This window comes from Chelon labrosus, assembly GCF_963514085.1.
Source record: "Chelon labrosus genome assembly, chromosome: 6".
In the NCBI taxonomy this organism is placed as follows: Eukaryota; Metazoa; Chordata; class Actinopteri; order Mugiliformes; family Mugilidae; genus Chelon; species Chelon labrosus.
The window spans coordinates 16,507,016-16,525,627 of record NC_140342.1 but is presented as its reverse complement, the minus strand read 5'-3'; the positions used below and the strand labels follow the sequence as shown (position 1 = coordinate 16,525,627).

The window sequence follows — 18,612 nt, the reverse complement described above, 5'->3', positions numbered from 1 at the left end:
TAGTTTAGAAATCAACCGAAGTGAGTGGGGCTGAGGTGAAGGGTACTTCTGATGATTTTGAGGCAAATCGTACGTGATGATATAATTCTATGTGTTGTGATCACCAGAAACTCAAAGACACTTACGGTCCACGCCAAATAGAAAGTCCTAATTCCTTCTGGTGTAAGAACAGATGAGGAAACAGTTTGTTTTTAAATCTCTCTCTCTATATATATATATATCTATATGTCTCTCTGTGTATTTATGTATTAATCTGAGAAATGTTTCACGTGAGCGGTGGAGAATTTCTTCATGGCATTTGATTGTGGGTATTTACACATTTCGGTCAAGTTTAGGAATGTCACCAGCAGCGGCCTTTTAAACTCTTGTGTTCAATAGAGAATAGATTACTATCACAGGGGATTGTGCTGATGAGTACCTTTAAGACACCGTGATGAAAGAGACTCAAACGTAAAGAAAGGAAATCTGATTGCGGTTCTAAAGATGGAAACGAAGGCCGGGTTTTACGACGAGCTGGATGCCGTCAGAACAGCAAGGCCATACAGTATATACACGTATATATATAAAAAAAATAAATAAATAAATGGGAAGTATTAATGAAAAATTAGCTATATAAAGATACAATCAACTGCCTTTTTTTTGCCTTCTTTTGTTTAACTTTACTGTTTAAAACAAAAAAGTAAATAAGAAAACCTCCAATTCATCCGTCTCAGCCGTCCTAGGTAAAACAAAACTTGCATATATACAATTAATCAAGTTCCTTCTCTGTTTTTTTTTTGTTTTTTAAGGTAAAGTAAGCACAGTCGTCTAATTAATGAGGCCGATCAAAGCCTCATGGTAGCAAAAGGCAACATTAAACACTAGTCCAGTGCTGTGATTCAGGTCTGAGTAGCTCTTTTAAACCAACAATCAGTTGATTTCTAAAAAAAAGAGACTCCCCCTGTTAAAACCGACGACAAGTATCATATAAGGTCACTCTGTACAGCATCGGTTAGATGCTGGAGGCGTAACACCAATAATAAACGCTGCTACACACACCAATCCACGTGTTTTTTTTCTGTTTTTAAATTTTTTGATTGATTGATGTACAGCAAGACTAGCACAGCATTACCACGTGACTCATCTCTACACAGTTCCCTTTTCTTTTCTTTTCTTTTTCTTTTGGACACATTTACTGATTGTATACTCTGAAGTGACCGGAAAACGAATCTACAAAAATGAAACATGAATAAATTAACACTGATGCCTCGACATGGCAGTTAAACCTGAGTTCTGTTTTGGAAATGGTTTCTCTCTCTCTTGTTTTTAGTTTTTCTTCTGATGATAGTATTCTATTTCTATTCAGGCATTGATAAAACTGTACTATGCATTTATTTTTTATTTTTTGAGTTATACACTCAACCACTTTTCTGTTAAATAGGGAAATTATTTCACAGTTTGCTGTCAAGTCCCGACCACCACCCCACCCTCCCCCAAAGCCCGAGCTTTATGTCGTCAACAGGCGAACTCCTCAAAGTTGCCTAGAGTCGGGTGACGAGGTAACATGTTCGGCGTGAATCCGAGACTGTCCGAGTGACTCCGGAGTGTGTCGCAGGTGCTCTGCAAAAACAGAGGGCGGGGAAGGAGGGGAGACGAGTTCAACAGGGTTAAGGGAGGAGCGGTGGTATGGAGGAGAGAGACGAGCCACAGGTAAAATGAGAGCAGACGGGAGAAACGTGGGAGGGAGGTGATAAAAAATAAAAAAACGTACGCGGCGAGGAGAAATTGAGCAAAAACAGAAAGAAATGTTATTAATGACACACACGGACGATGAATAAACAAGGACGATAAATGACAGAAACATATGTGGACAATGAGTTGATGAATACAACAGATTTGGGGGTGGGGGTGGGGGGGTTAAAGATCAGCCACATTGCATATGTTTCACATAAATCAAGGGGCGGTGGGATGAGTGAAAGGAGGGAGAAGAGAAAGAAAACAGCATACTTTTAGTTCTGATTTTACACTAGCATGTGAGATTCTTACGGACGTAGAAACATCCACATCTGCATTTCCCTCTATGTGCAAAAGGTGCTTATTGAGTAGATAGCTGCTGATATGTTGATAACAAACAGCGGTAGAGGTCCCGTCGGTGAGGAGAAAAATAAATGGCTATTCCAGCAGACAAAGAACCGTTTGTATTTTTTTTTGTGCAAACTCACTGCATGCAGACCTGCGATAACATCACAAAGTAATGCATCTAGTGATGTTATCTGACAGGAGCCTCAAATGCGCTGCCTCTAAATGGACCTCTGTGCTGCCGGGAGGGGGAAACAAATCTCAGATCTCATGTGCTTCAGCTTTTTTTTTTTTTTTTTGTGTGTGTGCAGTTCAATAAATGTGTAATCTGTTTTCAATTCAGCAGTGCGCTTTATCCTATGGGAAAGAAAGCATCATTATTTTGCATAGTGCAGAGCGTAACAGCGTTACGCACTTGGAGAATCCGACCGACTCCTCTGTAGAGCCGGTGAGTACAGACACACATCACTACTAACCTGTCCTGGCATGGCAGTGGATATGAAAATGCTCTCTGGAGGTGGATTACTACCCCTTTTTTTTTTTTGTTGTCTGCCATCCAAATAATTTGTAACCACTTAGGAAATGATGTATGAGATGGTCTCGAGTATGTATGAAAGAGAGGGACAGCATGGGAGGGAGCGTCTATTATCAATGGGGTGTGCTACCTGGGGGCATGATTAGGCGTGACACCAGGGCTGGTTTGGTTCTCTGGAAACTCCTGGAATAGACATGATGAAAAGAAAGATGGGTGAGGGTGACTGAAATGAAAATAAAAACACAATGTAAATGCTTTCAGTCAGACCTCTGGGAATATTACGAAGGAAGGAGGCTGTCCTTTCAGATAAAGTAAAATTGGAGGGGAGGGGGCGGAGCAGATGGTTGTCATTAGGAAAAGTTGCCGATCATTGAAGAAAAAAGGGAAACAGAAAATTAAATTACTTCAATGTCAGGTTGTTTGAGTGAAGATGTGGGAATGGACTAGTTATTGGGCATGAGAGAAACAAAGTACAGAAGATGGTTTCTTGTAAGGAGGTGAACACATGACATGAATGGAGCAGAATACAGTAAATATCACGATGTGTAAGATAGTCGTGCTGTAAATATCAGCTCCGCTACACAAATGTTTCCTCTCCCACTTTGTTTTACTTCTGATCCTGATAAAAGCAGACTGAAAATAATCTCCTTCATGACAATGTCTTAACCTTACTGTAAGCATCTCCATTTTCTGTAAAAGAGAACAAACATATATTCTTCTGATCTTTTCTTCTGCAGCAGCTAACAAAGTGTAATTCTGAGCCCGAGGCAAGCCGAGCATGCAAGAGCACAATCTTCATGCAGACACAAACCCGTAACTTTTGAAGAAAAATTAGGGGAAGGTCTGTTTTGCGTGCTGTTTTATTTATTTATTTATTTGCTCCTGATGTGAGACACAAGACACAGCTCTGCCAAGGAAGCTGGATACAAACACTGGTTGACACAATACACTCGGGAACAAAAGAAAATGTCTGCACTGTAAAACAAAACAAAACAAAAAAAAAAACCTTAAATGCTTTTCATTATAACGGCACCAGGAAGGAGGAAAGATTTTAGTTGAGCTGCGGAGACGGATTAGCGGGCTCGCGAGATTTAAAGTTAATCCCAAGAAATAACTGAATTAAAAAGTTTAGATTTAGTTATTGAAGTGACAATCTTGAACATTTAGTTGTTTCTGGTGGAAACTGCAAATGCAGGATAATACAACCTGTCACAGAATAAAAAATATAATTCTTTGAGTAACTGACTGTTGCAATCGGCATGAGCCTAGAAACAACAGGGCCCAGTGAAAGGAGCTGTTTATCTCTCTGAGAAGGTGGAGAGAAGTGTGCAGGATTTAGCCTGAAGCTCTTCATCTACCAGCTCACTGCTGCTGCTGCTGCTGCTGCTGCTGCTGCTGCTGCTTAGTTCCTGCTTTATTTCAAACTTATCCACGGTCTCTCTGGAAAACACGCCATCTTTTCTGTGACTACTTCATAGTATAAAGTCTATAAACCAAAACTTGTTTTGTCAGTTGCTTTTAAAGTGAAGCTGCAGCAGCAGAACGTTTGGGTCAAGCAGAAACATGAAAACGCGCAAGTGCTTCAAACTGCATCTGTGACAGATAACTCAATGTTATTAATGTTAATGGACACTACTGCACCTTACACCTTACCCTGTATATATAATTTATATTCTTCCATTTCTTGTACATTTGTTCATATGCTAATATGATAATTTGTACATTTTGGCTTATACTATTTCTATTTTATCTTACTTGATTTTATTCTACTTATTTTTTATTTCTATTTTATTTTATTTAATCTTTTCTTTTTATCTGAGGTTCTTAAGAGTGTGTTTTTTATGTACAACTAAGCTACTGTAACCAAGCAATTTCCCTTGTGGATCAATAAAGTTTATCTAAGTCTAAGTCTAAGTCCTCAAATAGTCAGTTGAGGCTGTCACACCAAGAGTGAGTCAATCCCCACAGGCCCCCCATGCTAAAACTTTACATCAGAAATAAATAAATAGTTATCTCAAGTCATCAGTAATTAAGGATGTGGCTGCTTTGAGTAACATGTGGGTGTTATCTTGCTGCTAGCTTCAACGTTACCACTTAGACTCTTTGCCTCTTTTTAATTTTAGCCAAGACTGAGGCGGAGAGTCTGGCGCTGCCAAGATGGTGACAGCCGGTGCCATCCGACGCTGAGCTTCAATGCCTCCCTTCAGGGCTCCTATGGATGACGTCACAAAGGGTTCGTCTTTACATTTCATCTGATGACGAGTTAGCATCATATCCAGATACTGTATCTGTTTCCAGAGGTTACATTAGTAACTCAACGTAGCTTTTTTATTTCCTTCTAGAAAATGTCACCACTGACATCCAGTCTGATGGAGTCAGTGGGCTATAGACTCAACAGATGTTCGTTAAAGTCTTCAAGATTCCCATTTGAAGTTTGAGAGATTTCCCAAAAAACATGTTAAAATTTTTAGTATTTCAAGTACAAAATAGGATAAATTATTCTGTAATAGTGTATTTAATTTAGTTATTTCTTATTAAAGTTTCAGTGTTTCTGTGTCCTTTGCATGTCTTTTTATATTGGCAAACAATGCAGGTAGAGGAAGTTCTCCAGAGAACACCTCTGATCATTCAGTTTGTCTGCAAACACGTAACCTCCCCGAGGTGGACTCGTGGGGATGGTTGCTACGTGCCAGTCGGAGGCCCCGTGTGTTTTTCTTTGTGTATTTTTTGAAGACATTGTGTATTTGTGTGACATGCACTCCTCTCATGGACCCCTGGCAACTTCCTTGTGAGACTCCTCACTCGTTATTTATTTATTTGCTGTCAAGGAGGAAACTTTGGTGTGCGTTCTCAGATAGGCAACGCTCCAGCCAGGCAACATTTCTGGCGTTAGCGACGACACGATCAACAGCATCGATTTTAAATCCGTCTGAAAACAGCAGTATTTATTTCTCCTCTACCTACAGCAAACTGTTTTCCGTAACTGCAGCCAGCAAAAATCAGTCTTTCATCATTTTTTTTGGCAGCTTGATTCCGCAGTACTGTATGAGGAGAACAGTTGCCAGTTGCTTATATTAAGAAGGTGCATTTCAGTTATAAATCATTACTTAACTGCCTTGTATAAAGCTTACGTAACATTCAGGAGGGAGTGAAGTGCCTTCGGACGCAGTTTCTGTTAAACCTCTGGGCTCGACTAAATGCTGAGATTGAGGACAGGACAGATAAGACTGCCATTACTCTAGCTTTCACTGGGAAGTTAAAACGGTTTTATTGCGCCGCTAGAGTTTAAAACAAGTTGATAATGAAATGTTAATAAAATCTCCCGACCTCTTAATGCCGCCCTGCTTTAGTCTAATTCCTCTGCATTTTATAATTTCCTCCAGACAGTCAGGGGTAAAACCTAAGCTTTTCCGTTCTTCAAATGAACCCTAATTACATGATAGGGGGTGACACCGAGAAGCTACTGCTTATTGTGTAAATACTGAAGAGTGTGGGATTAACAGAGATAAAGGCCATATCCTCTGATAATACGAGGCGTTTGTGAGTCACCAGTAAGAATTAACTGAAAGCAGGTCAGACGCTTCCTGTCTACTTGCCCGTGCGGAGATATTTAAAAAGCAAAAAAAAAAACACCCAAACCACAAATAATGCAGCTTTCTGATTCCAGTTTCCTCTGTCAATACTCATCTGCATTCCATGTTTATGGCTATACTAGATGTGTGTCGTCAATAATTTATTCTGCTTCCCGCAATGTAAATAAAGAGCAGAATACTGATTATTCCGTCACATTGCGCAATAAAAGCAATGTGCATGTTTTATTAATGGCTGTGCTTTCTAGAAAAATATATTGTTTCTGCGCGGGAAATTGCTTCCTCACTGGTGCTGTTCATGAATAGCATTTCGAGGGAGGGGGAAAGCAGGCATTTTTCTTGCTGTTGTTCCCGAGCTGGTCTAAAAACGTCACATTCGTGTCATTCGATCAAATGCATTTGGAGAAACTGAAGAAGAATTACCAGATTGTCGCTCTGACAACGCTGTGGTCGTTTCTTGCGTATGAAGTAACCCAAAACCTTATCCTTGAACACCTAGATGCAAAAACATCACATAAACATTATTCAAGGATGAAATACAGCATGGACACTGACAAAGAACATTTGGGAAAGTGTAATTACTTGGAGTTAAATGAGATCACCTCTAAATCTCACTAATTTAAATGTTATATCTAATTTGTTTACCCAAAAATGTACAGAATAATCATTTCCATTTTTTTTTATATTCTTTATTTTTTGGAGGCTTCAGATAATTTGTAGATTGTTTTTCAGCTTATTCTCCTTCTTCCCAATTGTTGTTCACAGCTAAGCTAACTAGCTACCGGCTCCTTTCTTGTATTTAACATACAGACATGCCATCAATCTTCTGGTTTATCTCTCCACAGGAAAGCCAAAATATACAGTTAGGTTCATATATGTTTGGACACAGGCACGATTTTTGTTATTTTAGCTGTTTATTAAAACATACTGTAAGTTTAAATTATATTGTATTGTTATATTATATATAAAGTGCAGACTCTCAGCTTTAACTTGAAGGTTTACACATCCAAAGTGAAGGAAAGATGTGGTAGTTATAATCACTTTCATACATAATCCACTATTTTCCAGGGTTACTACTGATGATATTGGATCCGCTATCTTTTACCTAAAAGATTTAACTGAGAGGTTGAAGCCACAGGCAGAATGCTACGATATACAGCAAGATGAAGCAACGTTGATTGGAAAGTGCTTCACAAAGAGGACGGACAATGACCCAAAACTGTGAAAGCAACACAAGAGTTTCTAAAGTCAAAGAAGTGGAATATTCTCCTGTGGTAGTAGAGTCAGTCACCTGATGTCAAACTACTGAAGAGAAGCATAAAAGTAGAAAGACCCGGCTGCAGTTAAGGCCCAGCTAAGCAGCACAGAGAGAAACCCATTCTTTGACCATTCTGGACAAAGTATTTCAAAAGAAAAAGATTTTGCAAAGTGGTCAAATCACTTCTGAGCTGTGTACATATGGAAAAAAGGGTACAGTCCCTGCACCTTTCCTCCAATACGGATGTCAATGCTGTGAAATTAAAGCTGAGAGTCTGCACTTTAAGACCATATATAAACCTAACACCAGTATTTTTTGGTAAACAGCTAAGATAATAGAAAATGCATCAGTGTCGAAAAATATATGGACCTAATTGTGTGTTCCTTTAAGATTTAACATTATCAGTTCAAATATATTGAAAGGATATCTGTAATTTTACATATTTATTACAGTAAGTGCTATTAAATGCCGTGACTTTACCTCATATAGGTAGTCAAATATTTCCAGTATTGTCAGAACACTGGCTCCGATGAATAGCCCCATCTGACCTCCAATGTCACCTAGAGAAAGACAGATTAACAGATATGGACAGGTACAGCAACTGAACAATGGTGCGTGAAACCATTCCCAGCGCTGTCACATCTAATTCAGTATCTCTCTCAGTAATCTGAGCAGAATTGTCAAAAAGTGTCCATCCAGCCCCAAGTTTCATCAGACACAACCCGGCTGCCCTTGCAAGAGCATCAGATTATAAAAAAAAAAAGTGCTCAGCCTGTTTCACAAGTTCAAAGAGGAAACCTCAAAGGGCCGGGCGCTGACACGCGATGTGAGGTGTGCGGCGGGGGCTCCGCTGAGAGTGCTGATACCGAGGTCAAGCGCTTTCTTTTTATTTTTTTCTTCTGCTCTTTTTTTCTTAAAAAAAAAAAAAAAAAAAAAAAAGTGAAAATGAAACTGCCTTACTTACCGAGGAGCCCCGCTATTTCATAGGCCTTCTTCTGCTCAATCTTCTCGTAGTTCAGAGCTTCAAAGAAGATGTCCAAGACCATTATATTTTCTCTGGAGAGGGGCACAGACAAGAGTTGCACCCAGCAGATTTTACTTCAGGTGATTTTAACATTTCAACAAATGATAGCTTAAATTTCCCGTGTAACTGCCTTTCATTATTGTTACATTGAAGGTGAACGATGGAGACTCAGGTCATGCTATGCCACCATCCATCAACAGACAAAAGAAAAGAAAAACAGGCCACTATCTAAATAACTGACTAAATAATACTTACCCGATATATTGCTCAGTTTTGTTGAATTTCTTAGCCAGATATTTAGCAGATGCCTTACTGGGGATCTTAACCATGGACAGCTCCTTGCCATAGCGAGTCATGTTGCAGGGGGTCTGACAGACACAGTAATCGTTGTCTTTCTCTACCAAAAAGTCTGTGGATGATCAAAGTCATTTAAAAAAAAAAATATTGTGATCACCATGGAGAATCAAACAAACCTGCACACAGAGGCCCTGCTAAAAATATCTCTGCACAAACCAGGACTACACATTCGCTGCCATCGTTCACTTTCCATGAAAGCAAATAATGACTGAAGCCAGAAGGAAGGAAAAGAAAAACCTCAGCGGGATTTATTTGGTTTCAGTGAAGCACAGGCACAAATCTCCTTGATGGAATTTTTAAACAATAATTTTACTTTATTATTTTTTTGCTTCAGCACTATCTGAGATTAAAGTCATTTCTAGTTGAGGCTACATTATCTTAAGGGCTGGAAAAAGGCTCGTGGCTCTGGTGCTGAACACTTGGTTGAATTCAGGCATGAATGCAAATACATCACAGTGATATTTTAATACGATAAAGCGTGAGGGCTCACCTAAAGCTGGGTCAGCACAGTCTTTGTACTGCTCAGGTGTGCAAACTGTCGAGGTCCCTGTTTGAAGTAATATAAAAGTGTAAATCATCACTTACATAAAAGCTGCATTACAGAAAATTACAACACTCTTTAATGGTCTGACTGAATTCATACCGGGCATGTGAACCATCCTGCAGTTGCAGTTCTCCAGCAGGTACCGGGTTTCACAGTCAATGCGGCATGCGGTGATGCTGTACGTGGAGAAGTATTCAGAGTCTATGGGGGTAGACTTGCAATCTCCCCAAGGCGGTGGGAGGTACTGGAGCTGAAAGAAGGAAAACGGCACTTTTTTTTTTTTCCTCTCAGTGTATCAGCACATGGGATTACAACAAATAACATAATGCAGGCCCAGTGCAAAGGAAGGGGAAGACAAGCTGACAAGAAAAAAAAAAAACAACAAAAAACACAAATGTCACCAAGAAAAAAAAACAAATAAATAAATATATACAGAGGCATTTAAATGAAAATGTCCACTGAGACGACTCTGGCACAGAATATCCAGTCATAACAACATTATTGCCCACGTATAGCAGCAAGCAGACGCGTCATGCAGAACATTACTGATGCAGGTCTAGTCCCCGGTAGGAAGCAGAGTACCATGGGAATAGAGACAGGCTGAATAGAAGTCTGCAAAGTACGTAGTTTCAGACAGGACACCACAATCAATGCACAAATTTTACAACCCCGGGAAAATGAACATTAAACAGTATTCAAATGAACAATTAAATGACATTATACAGAGAATAACATCTTATAACATGGTAATGAGTCGTATATTAAAACGAAGATAAGTCCTAATGAATAATGCGCTCTCATGAAGCTTACTAAAGTGGTTTAATTGTTGATTAACTACTTCGATTTTCTCATGAGAGTTTATTACCAAACTCCCCTCCTTCACAGCCCCGTGGATCTAACAGTGAGGAGAAGATGCAGTGTGCGTTCGGTTTGCAGACTCTCATTAAAAGGTGAAGAGCGGGTCATTACGTTTATGAGTAACTCGGGGAATTCTAAATGAATCAATCACGAATGAATATTTAACGGGTGGATTTGAAGGATTTGGTTAACACGAAATATCAGATCTCGGTGTTCGCCGTGCAGCGACGTGCCACGTGTGCTCAGGGCTCGCTTCAAGATTTTAAAAACAGCAAACAGAAGAATGCAAAATGTCTTGTTTACAACAGCTGCAGTAATTAATGCCTTCTACTCGTTTTCACGACCAAATAAGGCCAGCGATGCTCGTTCGGGCATTTGAACATTTAGCTACTAATTGCAATGGGAGCAAGCCAGCAATCAACGATGAAGGCTTCTTCCTGGCGAACTTCACAAAGGAATTTTTTGCTGCTGTTGTCACATTAGGCTTCACTGTAACTCCCAATCATCCCCACCAGCTCTACGTCTGACAATCTAACAGCCATTTAGTCAATAGAAAGTGACAGAGATGGAGTGCAATTTGTCGAAGGAGTGGATTTAGTCTGGCAAACACGATTAAGCCGTACTTCATTTCTAGCCCACAGACTCTCATATCTGGAGATAAAAACCCTCGGTGCAATATAAGGCAGACGATAAACTGATGCCACAGTCCTCCAGGGTAATAAAACCCAATGAATCATATTGTCTGGAACCTCCAGATTAAATTAGTGGTCCAGTGGATCGCCCCAATAACACATAAAAAGCAAAACAAACTAAAAATTGTCAACAGAACTGTACATGGAAGTGAAAGGGTAAAGCCAAACAACAGCTTTGGTGAAGACACACACTCGGGCGAATGGCTTGGAGGACTGAAAACACATTAGCTGCTCTTTAGTGATGCCGGTTAGACAGAGGAGACAATGGCGACAAGGACAGACTGCAGATGCTGTTGCATGTTGTTGCTTCAGCCACACAGAGGAGGGACAGATGGACCCATGGCTTGGATAGGGGAGGGGGAACCAGCAGATGAAAGAGTGGAAGTTAATGAGTATGTAGCCGCTTGACAATACAGAATTTTGTGGCATGCAGCAAGCCCAGTCAGTCATACGCTACCCTCTGCTCTTGGGTGGAAACGAACGTTTGGAAGCCGGGGGCGACCCCGAAGCCCAGCTCGTGGAGGAACGGAGGCTCTGACTGAGTGTGAAGCTGTACCTTTATGCCGGCCTCATAGGACGTCTCATCTAGGACGAGGAGTGAGGGAACACAGCCCACATCATTATCGAAATAAGAGAGGAGCAACAGGGAGGTAACAGTGGCTGACCCCTCCCGGACAAACATCCTGTCGTCAAGTGTAACAGTGAAACATCTGTCAGCTGGCGTTGTCATTCAGCCAATCTCTTCTCACCTCCACTTAAGCTTGAGTGAAGATTTGCTTTCGTGTAATTCTTAAATTAGGTCTTCACGTCAAAACCTCCTTTTAAAAACGAGTCTCATCTGACAGACGACGTCTTGAAAACATACTGTAAGTGCTTCGTCCTTTTGTTACACCGAGATCAGTGTCGTTGTCCTCGTCGGACACTGACTGAAATTAATGCCGGTCCGACTCTGATGACAGTCTAATTAATTGAACACATCTTTTAGGTCGTAAACATGCCTTTGAGCCGTCACGGTGCGGGCGCCCGTGTCACGATTATAAATGACAATACGTGTACTTTTGTTTTCCGCTTGAAACTTTGCGAAGGTGATTAATAGACCAGATTCACTTCTTGGAGATGGCTGAATGATGATACACTCGGAGCATTAATGACATTTGTGGAGACAAAGAGAGAAAGAGAAAGAGAAAGAAAGAGAGAGGCACACATAATTCAAAGCAGCTTCCCAAAAAGTAAAATTTGTCATCTTTGTGGTGTCCGAGTGTCTGCTTCGATGAGACCAACCAGAACTCTGCCTCAATCATCCCATGTTATTCTGCTGAAACGAGCGTCGACGGCTTCACTTGATCATTTATCTCATGCTGATGAACTGACCAAGCTGATTAACTTCGGGAGCAAAATCATTTAAATTGGGGCTTGATTAATAGCAAAATGAGTGATTTACTGCTCCTGCATCCATCACTTCACATGAACTGCGGTAGAAGTTTTAATGAGCCTGCTGCAGAATACAAAAACACTTGATCTCGGAGGTAATCGTTTGCGACACCTAACATCCTTCGTGGGACGTCAGCCATATTCTTCTGACTTCACGAGGATATTTCTCCGTTCCCTCACCGTTTCTCTTGTCTCGTCTCGCGTAGACAATAGATACACAACTCGTTCTCATGGCAACGTCACATAAGCGCCGTCAGATTTGGATAGGAAATCCATGTGAGCTCAGTGTTATGACCTCGGCTTTTTGGATCAATCCGGCCTTAACTATAGTTATTACTTTTCATCCTTCACAGGCGGCGGTGCGGGTACGGTCGTGGAGTAAGAGCTAATTTTCTACAGTCAACAAACTCGCCACGGGGCCTTTCTGCTCCTTCTTGATATTGTGCGCTAAAACTCTCCTTTTACTGCTTAAAATACAGCTTTTAGATAGCTGTGGGCTAGCTCTTCATCTGCATGGCTTTTTTTAGTGTTGCTGGAGTTGGGAAATAAACTATTGTGATGTCAGGTTCGAAGTGACATCAATAATAGTGTGATGATTCTAATAGCTTTTCCTCCAGATATACTGCAGCAAGTCTTCAGTTTTCAGAGGTCAATTATTTATAGTAAGTCTTAAAAGCATACTTTTTTTTCTAAATGCCGCTGCCAATAATTCATTATAATAACAAACTGTTAATTCCCTCTTCAAAGACTGTGAAAGAGGTTTGTTTTTTTATTAATCAGCGTTCATTTACTGATGATTAAAGCCTGCCGAACGCCGCAGTGTGAATTCTTCCTCACAGTTTCTCTCTGACTTCTCTTTGAATGTGCCACTGGGGACAATTTATCACCGCAGCCAAAAAGCTGTATTTATATTTATTCCTTTCCGGGCTAGAAGTAGTAAAGACTCAATATGAAAGGTAAAACAAACAACCTGTGCTGCCGTTTATATATTTTTTTGCATGCTGTGCAGTCGTAAGTTCTTTTGGCTCGGATGAGGACGGTACACTCGCATTCAATCCTTACTTGGCTCTATCGGTGTTCCTTGGCTGCTATATAATCCCTCAGTTTCATTTACTGTACCTAGATTCACTGAATGTTTATGTAGCACTATAATTGCACCACACAAGGTAAACAATCTGATTTTGCTCCACACTCTGAGACTCAGAGGTAAGACGCTGGCGAGCATATCGGCACAAACACGGGATGCAGCGGAGCAAAAGGGGTTCGAGGTCGGAGGCTGAGCGTTTAGGTACCAGTTGCTGCTGACATGACACAAAAGTTTGAAAACCAGGGGCCACACCAAATCCCAGTTGGTCAATGAAGGGCGGCTCGTCCTGGCTGTGGATCTGAACCTTGATGCCTGCTTCGTAGGAGGTCTCATCTGTGGATACAGCACGCCAGAAAATGTAACAACAGGCACGGTCATGTACTGCACGGAAACTCGCTTTTCTGGGATGTTTATGGTGTTTCTAAACCTCAAGAACAGATTTACAAGCAAATATTTATTACGTGATGTGCAGTTTATGAATGTGTTGTCCCATAATGTTGTTGGCTGAGGTAAACTGGAAACAATGGTAATAAAAGCACGTAGTTAAAAGTGATGTCAATTGCAGAAACTCAAGAAACATAGTTCATCACTTCTCTACTCAAGTGTAGTGCAAAATAAGTAAGTAAAAGGAATTTTTCCTCTATAAAGAGATATATCTGAAACAAGATTTCCACACAACGGTTAAAGTTAAGATAATCACTGCACTCTTTAAAGCCATACTGACCTGTCTCCCCCCAGACGGGCAGGTATTCATCCTGCTGAATGTCCAACATGATCTCCAAGCCGTTCCCGGTGCCACCTTTTAACGTGGTCAACAAAGGGTTGCCGTCCAGTCCCGAGTTGAAGGTGTAGCATTTTCCGTAGCGGGTGTAAATCTGTGGGAAGGAGCACAGAAAAGCAAAAAACAGGAGTGTTAATGAAAAGTGTCGCACCCTTTGGCCACCGCGCTGTGTAAAACTGCGCGCCCCAGTACAAGATGTGTTACAAGTCAGCGTGTAATTGTGCAGGACAGGTAATCATTGCAGAGGTTTCGCCATCTTCTGAGAGAGCAGCGCAGACTTTAAGCAGGCACCTGCCTCTGATTTGAGGGATTAATGAGTGCTCCTTAGCAGCAGCAGCAGCAGCAGCAGCTATCAATCTTCACCCAATTTCACTCCAGATTTCCCCTGAGTAATTTAGCGTGAACGTACTATGTGGGAGAAACACCTGAGGTGGACGCTCTCTGGTCACAAAACAAACTCCTAACCAGGTTTATGAAAGGCATTTGTGTTTTGTCTCACAAACTTCTTAGGAGACTGAACCTGTGCCAATGAAGCGTAGCAGTGCTTAAGGTTGCAATCATTACAGTTAGGTCTCTCTCAGCAAATATCTTACTGATTCAAGTAATCCAACTGGCTTGAATTATTTGCTAGGCTTTGAAGCGCACAGATGACATATTTTAAATTTTATGGATATTCATAAGATTGGAAAATTCTCAATCCTCGAGTAAAAAATAAATCTGAATCATGATTAGACACATTTGAACTCAAACTGCCCCTCAGATAAAGACTAAGAAAGCTTAAATTTACAAATAAGCCTCGAGGGCTTGAGTAAATCCAAGACAGTCCCGATAGTCCTATAAATATGAGATAAGACTATCAGGATGCAGAATTGATTGGTTATGCAGCGCTCAGAGAAACTATAATATCTGGTCCTCATGCATTTCAACACAAATATAGAGAACCTGCAGTGATGTCCATGATGCTGGAAACACAGCTCATATTCTGTTAATGTATATGGTCATATTTAAAAGGGAATTAGCGTGAATAAAGTTAATTTTCTTTCAACTTTTGTGCCTTCATTGGAAAGTTTGTCACTAGAAAGAGACAGGAAGTAAAATCACATGCAGCAAAGGGCGCAGGCTGGACTCGAACCAGTGCAGCTGTGGGTTAGTTTATGGGGTACTTCCCCCCCAACCAGGAGACGTACAGGGGCCGTGATGTGAATTTTATAAGCGAAGGAAAATATAAAATTTACTCCCTGCTGAATATTTCATGCCGTCAATTAAAGCTGCAGTGCGGCACTTTTACATATAAACTAACACCTGTTTTCAGCCCTTGCCAAACAAGTTCACACACAGTGCTGATTAAGCTAATGAGCGGAAGGTAAATCTCGGTATAACCTTCCGCTCATTAGCTCCGTATTTCGCAGTATGCCGGGTTGGCAACATCAGTGGTAGCGATGCATTTTGCGTCAAATAACAGTGACTGTTTGCAAGAGCTGAAGAGGGAGACTGGGTAACCTATGGCAACTAGGAATCTACTGGAATCTTTTACTATGGGAAGCATACATTTGAAGTTTTGGAAATTTCCAGCAAGACATTCAGTAAGTGATCTTCAAGTTGAGAAAAGCCCCTAAAACAGCGCACACTTGTGGTATTCATTACCTTGAAAATGGACATTAGTGTCTAGGAATTCAGGACTTGTGACTTTTATTTATTTATTCATTAAGGTGGAGGTTTTCTTCTTTTATAAAATGCCTCGCCATTTAGCTCTGCCTTTGCAACTGTTCCAGATGCGAACAGTTGCCTAGCAGAGATCGTTTCACAGTTTAGCATCATGTTACATTAATTATTTGTGGTTAAACATCAGAATTAGATCCACTGTGACTCACCAAATAAATCTTTTATTGCTTCCATGCGAGCGTTTCTACTGAAACAGTTGAAGCTCAGCTTGCTCTGCTGAGCCACAGTCGTACTTTAATGCTCACAACTGTCCAAATATCCCTGCTGCTCCATCTGCAGCAGGCCAACTATGTTATGCTGTGATATTTTTGTCGTCTACTTCTTCTTCTTTTTTTTTTTTTTTTGTTCTCCACCACTTTCCTAAACAACTTATCTCACACAGAAGCAGGAGGGGGGGGGGGGAAATTCCATCTAATGGCAAGTTTTCATCAAAATCCACTGTGGCGAGGTCGTGGTAAGAGGCTTCTGGCAAAAACTCAACCGGCATGGCAGAGCTGATCTCAAGAGATCAGAGCCAGCGTTCCGTGTCCAGACTCAGACAGACTTACAGCACATGCACCTCTGACAGATAAGAGAGAGCTTTGTTTCTCTCCCCCCGTTGGTTTATATAATGAGGTCTGCAAAGTCACTAACCAGCGACTGTTTTTTTTTTTTTTTTACAGACTCAGATTTAGGCTCAGATTAAAATGAGAGCATCAATCAGTCACGACGCAGCTTGAGGTGCAAGCGCACGGCGCAGTTTAAATCCTAATTACGGGCATCTCTGTCCATCAGTATTGCCAGGAAGACTGTGGAGGCTCTGCAGAAACAGGAAAGCCACCGTGGACAGCTGACATATTGCAGTGGGGGCTTTCCATTTCAAATGTGTCTCACTGGTTGAAGCTGTCACAAGTGCATGTTTGATTTTTTTCCCACTGGTTTAGTATTAGCAAATTCGAGCGGGCAACTGTGACGGGTTAGCATTTTAAACCTACACATGTGTTCACAGGTTTGAATTATTCTCAGTCTCTCTGCATGCATACTTGGCTCTGCAGAAATTTCTCTATTCACCATTGCTTGTTGAATATTTTCTAAGGGCGCTATAAGCCACCAGAAATATTAGCATCCGGAAGAGTGGGACTATGCAAATGTCATCCATTTTCTCGGCTCAGTTGCTCAAAAATGAATGGCTGTAATAGATCTACGCCTGGCGCTTTGAATGGAAACCTCAGCTGCATTTGTGAAGCGTATTCTCCTCGTGCCCTACAGATGTTTAATTAGAGAACTTTAATTTAGACTGATTTATGACGTCTGAATTATTAATGCTCTGATTTTACTTTCCTAATATTGTTGTCATGTGTTATTAAGCAAAAAAAAAACAAAAAAAAAAAAAAACAGCCGAAAGCGAAGCTGAAACACAAGATGTTGACAATGACATGGCGACAAACAAATACTTTGTGTGTTTTCTAGAGCGGCTTTTTGAACACATCAAGTTTAATAAGAGAAAAACTGTCATGTTCAAGACGCAAAAACAGGACGGGCTTGTTTGGAACACAAACAACTCAACACGCCCTGAGAGGATACCTGCTGTAAAGGGAGCTTGCATGAATTATTAACACACCTGGTAAACAACACTCATATCCACACCTGGCAAACAGCATCTTTCTTTCTGTACATACAGTGCTGAAGTTTCTGTAGGTGCAGGTTTCCCCACGAAACTTGCACTCCAGCAGCATGTCCTCCAGCTGGTGGCCGAGGCGACCCATCATCTCCGTGGTGTTGACGCGATAATCAGGGGGCGGGGAGTAGTTGTCGAAGTCCAGCAGACCGAGGAGACCCTGCTTGTGGCTGTCTTTAAGGATAGACATGCTTCTCGTTATCACTGTGTGATTAGGATATAGAAGGTCCATCCAGTAGCCGCTGTGGTACAGGTCCTCCTGGGTCAGAGTGGACACACGGAAGACATTTTTATTGCAGAACGTAACCGCCGGGAAGGACATGTTGTGAGCCCAGACCATGTAGATCTTGGTGACGGCAGGGTAGGACATCAGGTAGAGGATTCGATTCCAGGACCAGGTGCAGAGGAGACCAACGCAAAGGAAGAAGGCCATGATCCAGATGACTCGCTGCGGTTTGGACTTGTCGGGAGAGAAGACAAACTTCAAACCATGGATCTTGGTCCTCATAATGAAATCCACTGTGATCTCTTTCCATGTTGCTTTCAGTGAGCTGGACTCTGTGTTTTGAGGAGTGTTCTCCTGGGCTTCGTTCGGTTTGTGCTGCCCCAGGGCAATTGATTCGGACGTGGATGCTTTAACCATAATTGCAAGTGCAAGGCTTCGTTATCAAGTGCAGTTTTTTTTTCCAGCACCCCACACCACACTACAATTTACACGCGGTGGGCTTTTTTCACAACCATCTCCAGGTCTATGTTTTAAAAAATTCCAGGTAGCAGCGACTGGAGGCTTGTGTGCAGCTGTCCAGCTGTTCAGGCGTGAAAACACTTTGCCGTGTAGATAAAAACAAAGGAAGTGTGCTCCTTGGGGGAGATAAAATTGATTTACATAATGATTCCTTTATGAGAAAAAGAGCTGAATCACTCCATTAACAGAAAACATCCAGCGTAACTATCAGCAGTCCTTCATCAATACATAAATGGACGTGATAATTGCAGATGTAAGCGACGGCTTCACTCC

General features: G+C 41.3%; 1 protein-coding gene across 1 annotated transcript; it reads right to left on the bottom strand.

The window, feature by feature from the left end:
- Window positions 1-1,520: 1,520 nt before the first annotated feature.
- asic1c (acid-sensing (proton-gated) ion channel 1c) lies at window positions 1,521-18,237 on the bottom strand (the record flags this gene model as incomplete). Its single annotated transcript, XM_084546887.1, has 11 exons — window positions 1,521-1,599; window positions 2,724-2,776; window positions 6,607-6,678; window positions 7,922-8,001; window positions 8,406-8,497; window positions 8,721-8,874; window positions 9,313-9,369; window positions 9,466-9,616; window positions 13,640-13,767; window positions 14,159-14,309; window positions 17,596-18,237. 11 exons carry the CDS (start codon window positions 18,235-18,237, stop codon window positions 1,521-1,523), a joined length of 1,659 nt encoding a protein of 552 aa, XP_084403013.1.
- Window positions 18,238-18,612: the final 375 nt, after the last annotated feature.